At 41.1% G+C, this 16,820-nt stretch overlaps 1 protein-coding gene across 7 annotated transcripts in view; it reads right to left on the bottom strand.

The window, feature by feature from the left end:
* The window catches only part of TLK2 (tousled like kinase 2), a 68,662-nt gene that overhangs the window by 10,048 nt on the left and 41,794 nt on the right, over positions 1 to 16,820 (bottom strand). For 6 of the 7 annotated variants that reach the window (XM_032234948.1, XM_032234949.1, XM_032234951.1 and 3 more), the window contains exons 19-21: positions 3,297 to 3,435; positions 1,106 to 1,217; positions 1 to 108 (exon numbers count right to left, since the gene is read on the bottom strand). In XM_032234948.1, the coding sequence (XP_032090839.1) occupies positions 1 to 108; positions 1,106 to 1,217; positions 3,297 to 3,435 (359 nt within the window). The remainder of the gene's footprint in view (positions 109 to 1,105; positions 1,218 to 3,296; positions 3,436 to 16,820) is intronic. The other variant, XM_032234952.1, reaches the window with a different exon arrangement.

The raw sequence follows: 16,820 nt of genomic DNA, 5'->3' as shown, positions 1-16,820 counted from the left end.
CTTTGCTTCTGGCGTTACCACTGGTTTAGGAGGAAACTGTACTTCCGTAGCTTTAAGGATTGTATTTTCCTGCAGAATATCTTGCTGAGATTGGTTGTGACCAAAAGGCTGCAGAGGAAAAGAAAAAGTGCAAGAAAGGGATACAAGGATGACTACAGAACTAAAAATTTCTAGGAGAAGAAAATGAGGGAGCTATGTATTTAGCTTTGAGAAAAGATGAACAAGAAGGGATTCTGCTCTATTGAAAAGGATCATACAGAAGGCTATTTACTATTGTCCAGGCATGGAATAATGGTCAAGTTGTTGTAAGAAACCTGAATGGTAGGAATACCTCCTAATAGTAAGTGTAGTTCAATAGTGGAATCAATTAACAAGAAAAATTGTGGCTCTCCTTTGCTGGATGTGTCTAAGCAAAGGTTGGCCAATATTTGTGAAGAATGCTTTACCTGAATTTCTTCACTGACAGTGAATTGCATTTGAAGTGTGAAACAAAACTGCTAGTTGTAATCATTAATCAAATTCCAAGTGTATTTTTTCAGAAATCCTTTCATTTTCCTTTACATTATCTCTCCTTTCCCGAATTTTATCTGACATTCCTTTATGAGTTAGACAGCCAATCAAGATTTTTTAAAAATATTACATTTTATATATAAAAATAAATGACTGAAGTCTTCAAAATATTCATATTGTTGGTTAACCATGATTTATATACAATATAGATCTAACAGTTTTACCCATGGAAGTGTTAATAGTAATATGTATTACTTATAACTATGGGAATCCTTGGTATTAATGGCAATATACAAATTGTTAAATTCAGAAACTTTTAATATGTAAGCACAGACATTTTTAACAGAATCTATTTGCAAAAATTGATGTTATATCAACATGATAGACATCTGGTTTATTAACATATAAACCAGATGTTAAAAGATTTTTAGAAACCTGTAGCTCATGAAAGTTTATACTTTTTAATAAAATTTGTTACATGGAAAAGATATCACCACTTCTCCTAATTTTAGGAGCTGTAATTGAATGCACATAAAGCTTAGACTAAAGTGACTGAATATTTTTTGCAATACCTTAGTTGTCCTTCTCTACTTACCTTTCTGCCATAAAGACACTGGTAGAAGATAACTCCTACTGACCAAACATCCACTTTATTTGAAATCTTTGGAGGCTCTTTTCCAACCACAAAACATTCAGGTGGCAGATACCTGAGGCAGAGGTAGTAATAGCTACATTTATTTTAAATGCCCATTTTTTTCACTATTAAACATTTATGTCACAGAATGTATTTTACCCAAGGACTATTACTGAACTTCATACGATTAAAATTCCTTCCCCCCTCCCCCTTTCCCCCCCCCTTTTTCTTTTTGCTTATCAGGGCATGCTCTGGTTCTATATGGCATACACTGAAACAACCACTATAAATTTCCATTAACTTTTGTTGTTGCAGAAATAGCAACAAGACACCAAGTTGCTTTCACTTGCTTCTTTGATTTAAAGTTGAATAAAATGTCTCTTACTTCAGCTCTCTATTACAACAATTCAGTTGTAAATAGCAAAATTATTCTGAAACAATAAAAAACAATCATAGGAAATCAGCTGGCTTTATTAATATATGTTTAATTATTGAAATAGTGATTCAAACATTATGGCTATTGCTAAATTTCCTGTATTACCCAATATGCAAATTCTGTGGATGTTATGCCACACTTCTATATGTTCAACCTATGGACTCTAAAAATGTTCTTCACACTTGTTTTACATCAATGGATCTGCATTTTCTGGAGAGTTATTTATAATGTTATAACCAGGGCCAACACTACAATTTGGGTGATAAAGGATAAACAGTAAGTATTCTCAAATATGTTGCTTCAACTGACTTGTTGACTTACAAGGACACTATACCTTCAGAGTGCACCCCGCTCCTCAAGTATATATCCTCACGTGATTTTTAGTCTGTCTATATCTTACAGTATTGCTTACTTGTTTAGGCAAAAGATCATCCATTTTATATTTCAGTAAGCTATCACAACCACAAGACTTCTGATTTGCTTTTCTTTGGAAGTGTATGGTGTATCAGTGGCCGGCTATAATATTCACCTTATTACCCATTCAGGATTCTTAGACACTGTGCCCTTCAGATAGCTGCAGTCAAATGTGTGTAGAATGTAGACAAAATATTCTGAACTTGAAATGGAAATCATGAGTATTTCAAGCTTGGAACAAACTATCCAGTGTTCTGTAATTTTATTTCAGATATAATAGGCCTTTTAAAAGAAAATACTGGGATATTGAAATAGGTTGTTATTCCCTCAACTGTTCGTTCCAGGTCTACAAATTTATATGGGGAAATAGGCTATAGTGACTTGCCTACCTACCAGCTAGTCTAGAGAAAAATATTCATGATTATGATTTTTATTATTTTTTCAAATTAATTTCCATAGTAAAAATGTACAAAAATAAGCACCTCTTTTGCAATGATTTCCCCTTAAATATCCCCAAAATAATTTTTCTGTTGTCCTGAGATGTTCATAGTTTGGAAATGAGACAAGAGATGACCTTTCTCATGTATCCAAGTAAATCTTTGAAAATCACTAAGGATTCTGCTATACGTTTTATAACTAAGATCCCTTATATATTTACATGTCTAATCTTTGAAATGAGGAGGTGATAAACTGCCTGGGAAAGCCAAAGTAAATCATCAAAACTATAAAAAGTGAAAGTTACAATATTTTGGAGATGTGATGCGACACCTGGAAAAATATGGCATACTTCATTAATTCTCCAGGGAAATATTGAAGGCAAAAGAGGTCAAGGCAGAAGAAGAACACCATTGCTTCAAAATCTAAGGGATTTAGAAAAAACTCAGCAGCACTTTTTAGTGTGGCTTTTGATAAAATAGGATCGCCAATATGATCACCAATGTCCGACGATAGATATGGCACAAGAAGAATCTTTTGTTAATTGAGTTGGAAAAACTAAGGATGTGCAAAACTCAATTATTTAGGAATAGAATGTTCTGCGGTTCTCTAAAAAACTCAGAAGGTTCATGCTAGAGAACTATTTTCTGAGTTGTTTTGCAGATTCCTAAGAGATAACTAATTTCCTCTAAAAACTGTGATTTTGATATAATAGTTGAATCTACTGTCCTCATTATTTCTCCTACTTTTACAAAAATCTTCTTTTGGCAAAATGTATGTTTGTCTCTTTTTCCCCTAAAGTTTTATTGACAGGTATTTTTAAAATATTATGGACTATGCAAGATAAAAAACAGATTATATACCCACCAGTATGTACCAGCTCCTTGAGATGTCAGCTCCATGCCATCAACTGAATTGTAACTGTCATCGTCCATGATTTTTGAGAGGCCGAAGTCAGTGATTTTAATTTCACCACAAGCAGTACCGTTTACCAAGAGGATGTTTCCTGGGCAGGAAAAAAAATGAAGTTGAACAGGCCTATTAAGTATGAGGGTGGATAGAATAGCAAAATAATTCTTTTCAATCAATGTGATACCTTGTCGTATTAGCCTAAAAGATAAAAAGATGGACTGGCTTCTTTTCCAAAACTTAATGTAGTTATATTTTCTCACATCTAAGAGAAACTTTCCTTAGATGTAATGTTACAGGATAAACTAATAGGTGAAGTAAAATGTCACATTATAATGATGATGATGTTGATGATGATAATAATAATAATAATAATAATAATAATAGGCCCCTGGGTGAGGCCCGACTATAATAATAATAATAATAATAATAATAATAATAATAATAGGCCCCTGGGTGAGGCCCGACTAGTAACAAATGCCAAATCCGGCAAAACAACTGGCCGCTGTGATACAATTGTATAATAATAATAATACTATGGCACAAACCAGCAGTGGTAATTCCAGTGGTAATTGGCACACTGGGTGCTATTCCAAAAGCACTGGAATTACATTTAAAACAGTTAAAAATTGACAAAATCACCACCAAATGCAAAAGGCCGCACTGCTTGGATCTGCACGCATATTAAGAAAATACGTTACAACGTCCTACGCCCCTGGGTGGGGCCCGACTAGTAACCAATGCCAAATCCGGCGAAACAACTGGCCGCTGTGATACAATTGTATAATAATAATAATAATAGAAAGAAAGAAACAGAAGGCTTTATTTTGGCAGCTCAAGAAGCAAGCCTTAGCCACAAACTACCTGAACGCAAAAATTCAACATGTTACCACCAACAGCAAATGTCGCCTTTGTAATGAGAAAGACTAGACAGTCGACCACTTGATCAGTGGGTGCAGCAAAATTTCACAAACTGACCACCTACAACGCCATGACTGTGTTGTTAAGATCATTTACTGGAAATTGTGCCAAAAGTTTGGATTTGAGTACAGCAAAAACCACTGGGAACATCAGGTTCAGAAGGTTTTAGAGAATGAGAAAGTTAAGATCTTGTGGAACTTCAGAATTCAGACTGACAGGCACTTGGTCCACAGCACACCTGACATAACAATAGTTGAAAAGAAAAAAGTATGGTTCACTGACATTGCAATATCTGGAGATGCATGAATTGAAGATAAACAGCAAGAAAAAATCACAAAGTACTGGGACTTGCAAATTGAAGTTGAGTGACTGTGGAAAAAGAAATTGTGTGTTGTCTCGTGTGTTGTAATTGGAGCTCTTGGAGCAATATCTAAAGGGCTACCTCGCTGTTTGGAAATTTTAAATTTATCAGACTTGAACATTCTGATTCTACAAAAAGCCACCCTACTTGGAACAGCTTATATCCTTCGACGTTCCCTTAACAGTTCCTAGGTCCTTGGTTAGGACTTGAGCTGTTGGGCTACCAACCAGCCCCAAAGGCTGTGAATCTCACCAAAGATTAACCACATAATAATAAGTACAAGTACTTATTTGCAAGTACCGGGACTTGCAAACTGAAGTTGAGCGACTGTGGAAAAAGAAATTGTGTGTTGTCCCGATTGTAATTGGAGCCCTTGGAGCAAAGGGCTAGCTCCCTATTTGGAAATTTTAAATTTATCAGACTTGAACATTCTGATTCTACAAAAAACCACCCTACTTGGAACAGCTTATATCCTCTGACGTTACCTTAACAGTTCCTAGCTTCTTGGTTAGGACTCGAGCTGTTGAGCTACCAACCAGCCTCAAAGGCTGCAAATAATAATAATAATAATAATGATGATGATGATGATGATGATATGATAGCAGGGTCGCCGAGAAGGAACATGAAAAAATCGCAAGATATCAGGACTTAAAAATCGAAATCGAAACAACTGGCCGCTGTGATACAATTGTATAATAACAACAACAACAACAACAATAACAACAACAACTCCGCCGTTGCCGGTCCCAGCCCGGATGAGAAAGGAGGAGAGTTGGGGTCAGGTTGGCAACTGGCCCCATAAAAAATCCTCGCCAACCCATACAATATGGCATCGGTCGTCGCGCGGGTTAACAAGGGCCGCGGCGGATGTTGGGGTCCCTGGGCATCTGTCGACAAGTGGGCTACAAGTGGACCAGCCAACAAAATGACAAAAATATAGTGCAGATGAAAACCGTGCCATAATGGCTGTTACTACAACTCAGAGCCAAAAAAAAAGAGGTTATTTAAAGCGAATGTATGAATTATGGAAAGAACAATATCCATATTCAAATCTTAGTGAACAACGACTAGCAGATCAAATGCGATTTATTATACGGAATAAAGTGTTTAGTGAAGTTGAACTTGAGGAAATTCAGGCAAATTGCAAAACCAAAAAAACAATATCACAAGCAGAAATAACTGATATTCAAGACACAACTAAAGACATTATAGTAGAACTCCCAGAAGAAGCTCTCGGAGAGGAAATAACACCACCACCACTAGAACCAGTTATCACTGAACCAACTGATGAACTAACTCAAAAACAAAAAGAATTGAAGGATAAGATCATGGAGCATTTTCTGCTTAATGAGGAAAGGCAACGTTTACCATCACTAAAAACTGTGCCTAAGAAAATTTTGGCCCCTATCATGAAAATGGTTAATGCAGTGTTTTCAACAATTGAATCAGGATCCATCTTGGAAACGAACCAGTTAATGTACAGCGCAGCTGTAATAGTCACGAATGAACTAGGCATTAAAATCAAAGTACCTAGTCACACAACAGAAAAAGCATCAAGGCCAAAGTGGAAAATCCGATTAGAACAAAAAGTCAAAAAATTAAGGGCAGATGCTAGTAACTTAAAGAACGTGCATGAGCAACGGCTTAAAAACAACAAAACCATAGGTCGGCTAATCAGAAGATATAGATTGGATACAAGAAACATCAATGAAGCTGTAGAGATTGTAAAACAGCGGATAACAGCAACAGCTAGAAAAATTGAAAGATATGAGGCACGAATCATCCAATATAAACAAAATCAGCAATTTCGATCAGACCAATGGCGTTTTTATCAAAGTCTTAATGTGAATGGTGACACCAAAAAAACCAGAAAAGCAGGCCACAGTTGAATTCTGGAGAGAATTGTGGGAAAATGCAAAGGACTACAATAAGGAAGCAACTGGATACATGATTTTGAGAAAAGCATTGGCAACAAACAAATGCAAGTATTAGAAATAACAACTGAGATGGTCAAAAATTGAGTAAAAAAGGTAAAGAATTGGACATCACCTGGAAAGGACCAATTACATGGTTTCTGGCTCAAATATCTGACCAGTTTACATGCAATATTGGCCAGGCAACTGAATGAAATTTTACAAAAGGGCCAAATTGATGAATGGTTGACAACTGGAAAAACATACTTGATTTAGAAAGATGCAACTAAAGGAACAATACCTGAAAACTACAGACCAATAACATGCTTGCCAACAACCTTCAAATTACTCACAGGCATTATTGCAGATAACATGATGGATTATTTGGAAACAAACAACATCTTGCCAGTAGAGCAAAAAGGCAACAAAAGAAGGAGCAGGGGCACAAAAGATCAGCTCCTAATTGATAAAATGATATTAGAAAATTGTAAGAACATAAAAACAAACTTGAATATGGTCTGGATTGATTACAAAAAGGCATTTGACTCACTGCCACATAGTTGGATCATAAAATGCTTAGAAACAACTGGCATTAGCAAAAATATTACATCCTTTACTGAAAAGGCGATGAAACAATGGAGAACTGAGTTGGCAGTAAGGAATGAGATCTACGGAATGGTTAATATCAAATGAGGAAGAAGCTGAAAAAAAATCGCATTTACTGTATATGGATGATTTGAAACTCTATGGAAAGTCAGAAATAGAAATCCAATCATTGACAAACACAATCCGAGTATTCAGCACAGATATTTCAATGCAGTTTGGCATGGAAAAATGTGCCACTGTATCCATAAAAAGGGGCAAAATCACTGCATGTGAGGGAACTGAAATGCCCAATGGCCAATTAATTAAATGCAAAGAAAATGAAGCCTACTAATACTTAGGCATTCTGCAGTTGGATAACATCAAGCATGGAGAAGTAAAAACTATTGTCAGGCGAGAGTACACCAACAGAGTTAGGAAAATTTTGAAATCTAAATTGAATGGTGGAAATACAATCAAGGCCATAAATACCTGGGCAATACCAGTTATAAGATACACAGCTGGTATAGACTGATTATAAATTGCAGCACAATTCAGTAGCACAAATGATCCATTGGAATTTGTGCAAAAATTATAATATTAAAACAGCAACAAACTGGTGGGAACATCAGCCTGAAAAAGTCACCGAAAATCAGACGGTCAAGATCTTGTGGGATTTCCATATACAAACTGACAAACTACTGGCGCATAATACACCAGACATCATACTGGTTGAGAAAAATAAGGTCACAATCATAGACATTGCAATACCAGGTGATAGCAGGGCCGCCGAGAAGGAACATGAAAAATCGCAAGATACCAGGACTTAAAAATCGAAATTCAACGACTATGGCACAAACCAGCAGTGATAATTCCAGTGGTAATTGGCACACTGGGTGCTATACCAAAAGCACTGGAATTACATTTAAAACAGTTAAAAATTGACAAAATCACCACCAGTAAAATGCAAAATGCCGCACTGCTTGGATCTGCGCGCATATTACGAAAATACGTTATGACGTCCTAGGCCCCTGGGTGGGGCCCGACTAGTAACCAATGCCAAATCTGGCGAAACAACTGGCCGCTGTGATGCAATTGTATAATAATAATAATATAATAAATATCGCGACCTGGTCATCGAAACTACAGGGCTATGGATGAAGCATGTAATAGTGATACCCATTGTCATCGGGGTACTTGGCACCATGCCCAAGAATTTTACAAGATACACCAACAAATTGCAGCTTCCTGCAATAACACCAGCAGAACTGCAAAAAAAATGCGCTACTCGGAACATCTTATATTTTAAGAAGGTACTTGGTTGATACCTAGGACACTGGCAGCAAACCGTATCAACCATTAGCACCAGTCACTGGTATTTGTAATGCATTTTGAATGTTCAGTTGGCTGAGTTTCATAATGAATAAAGTATATAATAAAAAACAAATCGTGGCTATCAAACATCAAATATGCTGATAAAATTTCACATTCACCTTTACGCTACTTGGAGAATCCAAGCATGGGTTAAATTTAGCCCATTAGCCTGGAGACTGAGTTTGAAAAAGTCTTGATCACACCTCTCTTGCCCTCCAGAAGTCAGTTTTTTTAACTCAATCTAGCCCAAGAGAAATATATTCAAGACTTTTTCCAACTCAATTTTCAACTGTGGAATAAAAGAAGTGAATTATGGGACAACTTGGATTCTCCGAAGTGTTTTACAGCAGATTACATACAGACGGAATTGAGTGTAAGCTTTGTGTGTCTCAGATTGCCTTTTGGCTGTGGGTGAGGGCGCTGTTTTCTCCCAGTCTGCCGGAGAGAACCGCCACCGTCCCTTCTCTGTTGGCTCTTTGGGTGTGTTGGAGCTCCTAAGGATCATTTTTTGTTGGAGCTCGAGTGACCGGAAATATTGCCTATCACTCGAGCTAGCCTCCATTGGTGGTGGGGAGGATATTGACGCTTGAAGAACCGGTTCGCTGCTCCTGTGTAAGGGTTCCCTCAATTTCAAGTTTTTCCCCTTGTTTTGAATTCCGCCGCTGAGCCGGCAGTGCAGGAGGTGTCTGTTGAATTTGCGCCAATTGTACTTCCGACGTGATGAGCCACAACTGTTGGTCTTGGTGCCGAGAGCACTGGTTTACTGTGCCTGCACCATTTTTACCCGCACTCTTACCATTCGATTACAGAACTTGCTTGGTGGCAGCCTTCGCCTTGCCTTGATATCGTCCCTTGGCGCTGGTTTCCTGCCCTTGATCACCGCAGTGAGTGTTTCTAACAGTGGCTGCTTCCAGATTGTGCAGCGCTTAGTCTCGGGCCAACACCTTGTCGGGAGGCTGCAAGATGGCGGATCACTCCATTGTGGGTAGCAGTGGGGCGGCAGAGCCATCCCCCAACCAATCACCTTCTACGGAGGCATCTGGTTCCAGGACTGGTAGGGCCGCTGCAAGGGCTCTATCCTTCACAGCTAAATGCAGCAGATCCACTACCAGGTCAGCGTCTGCCACTAAGGACACGGAGCAGAGGCAGCAAGCCTTGGAAAAACAGAGGAGGGTCAGGCGATGGTTCTCCCCCAGGAAACTAAAGACCTGATTTCTGTATCAATTTCCCAGGGGGTAGACTCAAAAATACAGTGCAGAGGACAGTCACTCCATCCATTGGGTATACCCAGGGCTCCTCTAGGTCCAGTATTTGATCTCCCTTCACTTTGCCATTCTTTGCACAGCAAGGCCTCGCTGATAGGGGATGAAGACATGACTGTCAGAGGATGAAGGTCTAGGCCCCGACACCACATTTTTCAGGGTTATTTTGCAAAGCCTCATTTAAGTCCCTTCTGTACGAGGTTAAGGCTACAGTGAATATGGGAACCCTGGAGGCCTCGGCTGGGGCAGCCTTAGGACTGGATGCCACTGAATGTCTTTTCTCTGAATAAGTACCCAAACAGGCCATTCTCTCTCCTAAGCTATTCATGGATGTAATTCAGCAACAGTGGAACGAACCTTGATCCATACCTCCCCTCAGTAATGATGATCTGAAGCTTTATGATTGCGGCCAGGACTTAGAAGGGCTGCTCCAGATTCCATCTGTGGATGCTCAGCTTGTCACTTAGTCTCTCCTGCCACTGTGCCTTCGGATGTTTCAGAGGGCCTTCATGCGGAGGATTGCAAGGCGGAGTTGACACTCTGTAAAACCCATCAGGTGGCTGCCTGGATGATCTGTGTGGCTAAGGCTGTGTCCTTTTTCAACCGGACTTCCCTAGTGTGGCTTTAGCAGTTGCAGGCCAGGATTTCCCTTGGTGGAGGACATTCAACTCCACCATAATGTTAATAAACTGGTGGCAGTCATTAAATTCTCTTCAGACGCAACTCTAAATGCTGCCAAGTTTGCATCTTAAGCTATGGCCTCCAATATTTCTTCTCGTCACCTCCTATGGCTCCGCCACTGGCAGGCTGACATGCGCTCTAAATGGCATCTGCTTCCGCTCCCTTTAAAGGTGGGAAGCTGTTTGAGGAGGCCTTGGATCCCATTTTGGTCAAAAATAAGGATAAGCGCACGGTCCTGGCCTCTTTACATTGACAAGCGCGCTCCCTTATTTCGTAGGCAGTTATTTTGGGAAACTGAACTTAAGTTCAGTTACCAGCCATACCACCGGACCTATTCATAGGGTCCGGATCAATCCTGGACAGATCAGTGTTCAGAGATAGGGGCGGAGAGCAGCAGTTCCAACAGCAGCAGTCCCAGAACAGGCGGTCCTTTCAAGGATTAGGTAGCCGGCCTTTTATCGTAGATATAAGTGACTTCAGTCTTACCCTTAATGTCTTCCTCATCGCCATTACCTCGGTGAGGAGAGTATTGGACCTGTAGGCCCTGTTGGTCAGGAAGGACCTTTGTGTCTTCCATTCAGACAGAGTTGTTTTGAGCTTGGACCCTTTGTTCCTTCCAAAAGTTAACTCCTGGTTTCACCATGGCCATCAGGTCGTCCTTCCAAATTTCTGTCCTAGGATGACTCATCCACTTGAACGGAAATGGCATCTCCTAGATATCAGGAGGGTTCTTCGCAGGTACATTATACGCACTGCATCCTTCTGCAAATGACAGTCCCTCTTTATTTCCTTTCAGCCGGCTGCTGTGGGCAGGAAGGTTACTCCCTCGACCATAGGACACTGGCTTAAAGCCTGCATTTCCTTGGCCTACGAACACCAGTCTCAACCACTGCCCAGACATATCACAGCTCATTCCACCAGGAGCACGGCCACCTCAACAGCTTGGGACACACAAGCATCAGTAGAAGAGATCTGCAGGATGGTGACGTGGTCTTCTCCGTCACCCGTCATCAAACATTACAAAGTGGACAAGTTCGCCTCGGCATCATTCAGGTGGCAAATACTGCAGAGAGTTCAATCTGAGTCCGGGGCCCTGGACCAGGCCTCTTCCCACCCTTGTGATTCTAACCTTGGTGTATCCCATGCTTGGATTCTCTAAGCAGCGCACATGAGAAATTTTGTTGGCTTACGGGAGAATCCAACCCCGCCCTGTGCCCAGCTGGTCCAGGATTAGCGTACATACCTACCTTTGACACCAACTCATCATCATCTTGGACATTTCTTCTTCCGGCTATGCTGCATTAAAAAATTCACTTTCGGAGGACAAGAGAGGTGTAGTCAAGACTTTTTCAAACTCAGTCTCTAGGCTAATGGGCTGAATTTAACCCATGCTTGGATTCTCCCATAACGCACAGAGAACAGACGTTCAGGTAAGCCAACAGACTTTTGCTTTATACGGATAATCTACAGCTTTGTAGAAAACCAGAAATCATTGTCAATCATGGATACATTACCTTAAGAATTTTTAGCATACACACAGGAATGGAACTTGGCCTAAAGAAATGTACAGTAAAACCTGTGGTCACAAACGCTTCTGTACATGATCAAATCTGGTTTTGACCAAAAAATGCACAATTCTCTGTCTTCCGAGTACCAGCTGATTGGGAGGGAATGGGGATTTTGTAGTAACCTTCCCCTCCACGCCCACCAAGCCACGCCCACAGAACTGCTGATAAAATTTTTGAATCCTACCCTGGTGTAGACCAGCCATTGTGTTAGAGCCATGGTGGTGTGGTGGTTAGAATGCAGCATTACCGGCTACGTCTGCTGACTGCCAGCAATTTGGCAGCTCAAATCCCACCAGGCTTAAGGTTGACTCAGCCTTCCATTCTTCCGAGGTGGGTAAAATGAGGACCCAAATTGTTGGGGGCAATATGCTGACTCTGTAAGCCATTTAGAGAGGGCTGTAGAGCACTGTGAAGTGGTATATATATCTAAATGCTATTGCTATTGCTTATTTGGTTGTTTTTATGCTGTTCTAGATGTTGAATTATTCTTTGTTTTAATCTTTTCTTTTGGTAGGGAACTTTGTTCTTTCTTAGGAGAAGGCATAGGATAGGGTGCCTTGTTTGGAAATGAAAATATTCAGTGTCTATGCTGTGAATTCACAGCTACCAGTTCTTTAGCTGGTCTTGGCCTTCATATACACAGCGTTCTTCCCAAGACGTGGGCTTGGCATGTTAAAATTTTGGAAATGCCTTGAATCTGCTCTTATGTCCCAAAAGAAAGAGAAATAATTCTCTATTATTGCCCCCACTCCCCTCATTAAAACCATCCTGAACAGTAACACTCAGCAGCTGCACCAAGGCTGGGCCTGAATTGGAGATCTAGGTTTCAACTTCAGTCCTAGGGCACCACTGCCACTCAAAAAGGCTACCTTGTACCATTCCCCAAGGAACGGTTACCTTGCAGTCAGCACTCCCCAGGATCTGCTTGTGTCACTTATCTTCAGGCAATGTCTTTTTTTTTTGTTACAGGCCACTGAAGCCTATGTGAGGCTACTCTATGTCACATGAGGCCTTCATTCTTGAAGTGGCTTCTAAAATGCTCTTTTGCAGCCTCTGAAAGCTGCATAAAAGCATATCCCATTCTGAAATAATTTTCAGAATATAGGTCTTGTGCACACAGCCTATTTTCACCCAGCCTCCACAGCCTCAAAAATTGCACAAGAACAAGGTATGTTTTCAAAAATAGTTGTTGTCAGGTATTGGTGAATGCTGGTATGCCACCAATATGCTGTGGCATGTTACGTTTGACACAGGTATCATAGTTTTGCCATCACTTGTTTTGTGGTCCAAACTATCCAGTTAAAATTCTAGCAGTATATCACATCATGGGTATAGCCCAGATACTAATGATTTTGATGGTGTTTCTATCATCTTCAGCACTTTTTTCACTCTGGATGTATTACTTACTAATCACATTTTAACGTCTTCATGTTTGATATTATCCAACTGAAAAATACTTGCAGGCTTCTTCATGATGGCTCCTGGTGGTTATTAGATTAGATTAGATTGCTTTTATTTATAGGCCGCCCTTTTCCCTGAGGGGACTCAGGGCGGCTTACAACCTATAGGGAGGGGATACACGTAATGACATATACAGACAATACACAATTAAAAATAGAAGCAACATTCATTCATCATTCGGGTGGGGATGGATCCCAATCTTTAACCCCAGGCCTGGCGGGATAGCCAGATCTTAAGGGCTGTGCGGAAGGTCTGGAGGGTGGTGAGGGTCCGAATCTCCACGGGGAGGTCGTTCCAAAAGGTCGAAGCTACTACTGAAAAGGCTCTCCTCCGCGTAGTTGCCAGTCGGCACTGGCTGGCAGATGGAACTCGGAGGAGGCCTAATCTGTGTGATCTAATCGGTCGCGAGGAGGTAATTGGCAGGAGGCGGTCTCTCAAGTACCCAGATCCACTACCATGAAGGGCTTTATGGGTGGTAAGTAGCACCTTGAAGCGCACCCGGAGATCAACAGGTAGCTAACGCAGCTCGCGGAGGATAGGTGTTATGTGGGCGAACCGAGGAGCACCCACAATCACTCGCGCGGCCGCATTCTGGACTAGCTGAAGTCGCCGGATGCTCTTCAAGGGCAGCCCCATGTAGAGCACGTTGCAGTATTCCAGCCTAGAGGTCACAAGGGCACAAGTGACTGTTGTGAGAGCCTCCCGGTTCAGGTAGGGTCGCAACTGGCGCACCAGGCGAACCTGGGCAAATGCCCCCCTGGTCACAGCTGACAGATGGTAATCGAAGGTCAGCTGTGGGTCCAGGAGGACTCCCAAGTTGCGAACCCTGTCTGAGGGGTATAATATTTGGCCCCCCAGCCTGAGTGATGGAACACTAGCCAAATTATTGGGAGGGAAACACAACAGCCACTCTGTCTTCTCCGGGTTGAGTACAAGCTTGTTAGTCCTCATCCAGTCCCTAACGGCTTCAAGACCCCGGTTCATCACGTCCACCGCTTCACTGAGTTGGCACGGGGCGGACAAATACAACTGCGTATCGTCCGCGTATTGGTGGTATCTTATCCCGTGCCTCCGAATGATCTCGCCCAACGGTTTCATGTAGATGTTAAATAGTAGGGGGGACAGGACTGACCCTTGCGGCACCCCATATGTTAGGGGCCTAGGGGTCGATCTCTGCCCCCCAATCAACACCGACTGCGACCTGTCCGAGAGGTAGGAGGAGAACCACTGCAAAACAGTGCCTCCCACCCCCACCTCCCACAGTCGTTGCAGAAGGATACCATGGTCGATGGTATCGAAAGCCGCCGAGAGGTCAAGGAGAACCAAGATGGAGGCATGGCCTCCATCCCTGGCTCTCCAGAGATCATTGGTCAATGCGACCGGTTATCTCAATTTATTGCTACTGTAGTACAGTAGAACCTCTTGTCACAACCATAATTCGTTCCATATTTTTGGTTGCAAACCAATTTGGTCGTGACCCAAACCTATTTTTGAAAATTTAGTGCTTACAAAAAAATTGGCACAGAAGGGGAAATCAGCCGGGAGGGGGGGGGGGAATAGAAAGGGGCCAGTCAGAGGTGGTATTTACCAGTTCTCCGAATTACTCCAAATTTCTGCTACCGGTTCTCCAGAACTGATCAGAACCTGCAGAATACCACCCCTGGTCTACACCCATCCATTGATAAACAGTTTAACAACAAGGTGCAGGATGTCTACTTAGCAATAACTTTCAGATTGTATCTGTGTGGTAACTGATGCAGTCCAACAGCATCTACTTGAAAACAAGCTCTTTCCATTTGGGCAGAAAGGAAACTGCCCAGACAGCACAGGAACAATACTTTAGAAACTGACAAGATGCTTTTGGAAACTGCAAGACAAGATAAACTGCAATGTAGCTTGGATTAATTATTAGAAGGCATTTGACTTCCTGCCATGATTGGATAATCAAGTGCCTAGAAATAAGTGGAATTAGTAGAAATAGATCTACTGATCTTTGTACAAAGATCAATGGGACAATGGAAGACATAATTGCTGCTCAATGGTTTAGATCAGGGGAGGTTAATATCAAATGAGGAATCTTTCAAGGAGACTACCACAACTACTGTTTGTTATTGCACTGATGTCAACAATACTGAACACATCAATCCATAGCTCTCAAACATCAAAGATATCTGCTAAGATATCCCATTTCTTTTACATGGATGATGTGAAGCTGTATGGTGAAATACCTGCTGAAATAGAATTGATTCTCAACACTGTTCATTTATACAGCCAAGAAAGTGAAAGGATTTTGGACTGAACAAATGTGCTTCTGCCACCATCAACAGAAAAAATATTGAAAACTGAAAGAATCAAGATGGCTTCTGAAAATAACATCAAGAATCTAGATGAAGACAATCACTACAAACACCTGGGCATCCTTCAAGCTGGCAATATCAAGCACACTGAAGCCAAGAAGAGGGTTAGAAGTGAATACATCATAAGACTGAAGAAGATATTAAAAGTCCAAACTCAGTGGAGGAAATATCACCAAGGCAAACCTGGACAATTCCAATCATTAGATATAGAGGTGGAATAGTGGACTGGACTCAAGCAGAAGTAAAAGCCCTGGATAGAAGACCAGAAAAATGATCATGAATCATGCCTTTCATCCCCACAGCAATGTTGGGAGATTCTGCTTACCAAGGAAAACAGGTGGGTGTGGGATGTACTCCAAGCAACTGAAGAAGAAGCATTGGAGAAATATTTGAAAATGCATAGAAGCTAGTGTACCAGGAATATTTACTAAGTACTGGAGAGACTATATGAAAGTCTATTTGGTCTATAAGAAAGACCAAATGAAAAATCGAAAAGAGACACAACAAGGCAAAGTATTACATGGCTAGTACATTAAAGAAATAGGAGGCAAAGCAGATAGGACAAGACCTGGCAATGGCTAAAAGCGGGAAAGTTGAATTAAGAGGCAGAAGGGCTAATTCTGGCTGCATAAGACTAAGCCTTAAGAACGAATGCATATAAAGGTAGAATTGAGAGGACAGCTACAGACAACAAATACCACCTCTGCATTTGTTGACGCAGCAGAAACAATTGGGCACCTAGTTAACTGCTGTAAGAAGATGGCACGGACTGACTACACGAGGGAAAGACAAAACAGCAACAATGGTGTACAGGAGTATCTAGTAATAGAACATGAAGAAGTTAAAGTGCTCTAGGACTTTAGAATTCAAAAAGACAAGCATCTATCACATGACTTAATGACTGTTGACAAGAAAAACAAAAAAATCTGGATAGTGGATGTGGCAATACCTGGAGACAACAGAAGACAAAGAAAAGGAGAAAATCAAAAACACAAAAGATCT

Source organism: Thamnophis elegans, chromosome Z, assembly GCF_009769535.1.
Source record: "Thamnophis elegans isolate rThaEle1 chromosome Z, rThaEle1.pri, whole genome shotgun sequence".
In the NCBI taxonomy this organism is placed as follows: domain Eukaryota; kingdom Metazoa; phylum Chordata; class Lepidosauria; order Squamata; family Colubridae; genus Thamnophis; species Thamnophis elegans.
This window is presented reverse-complemented; position numbering and strand designations above follow the sequence as displayed.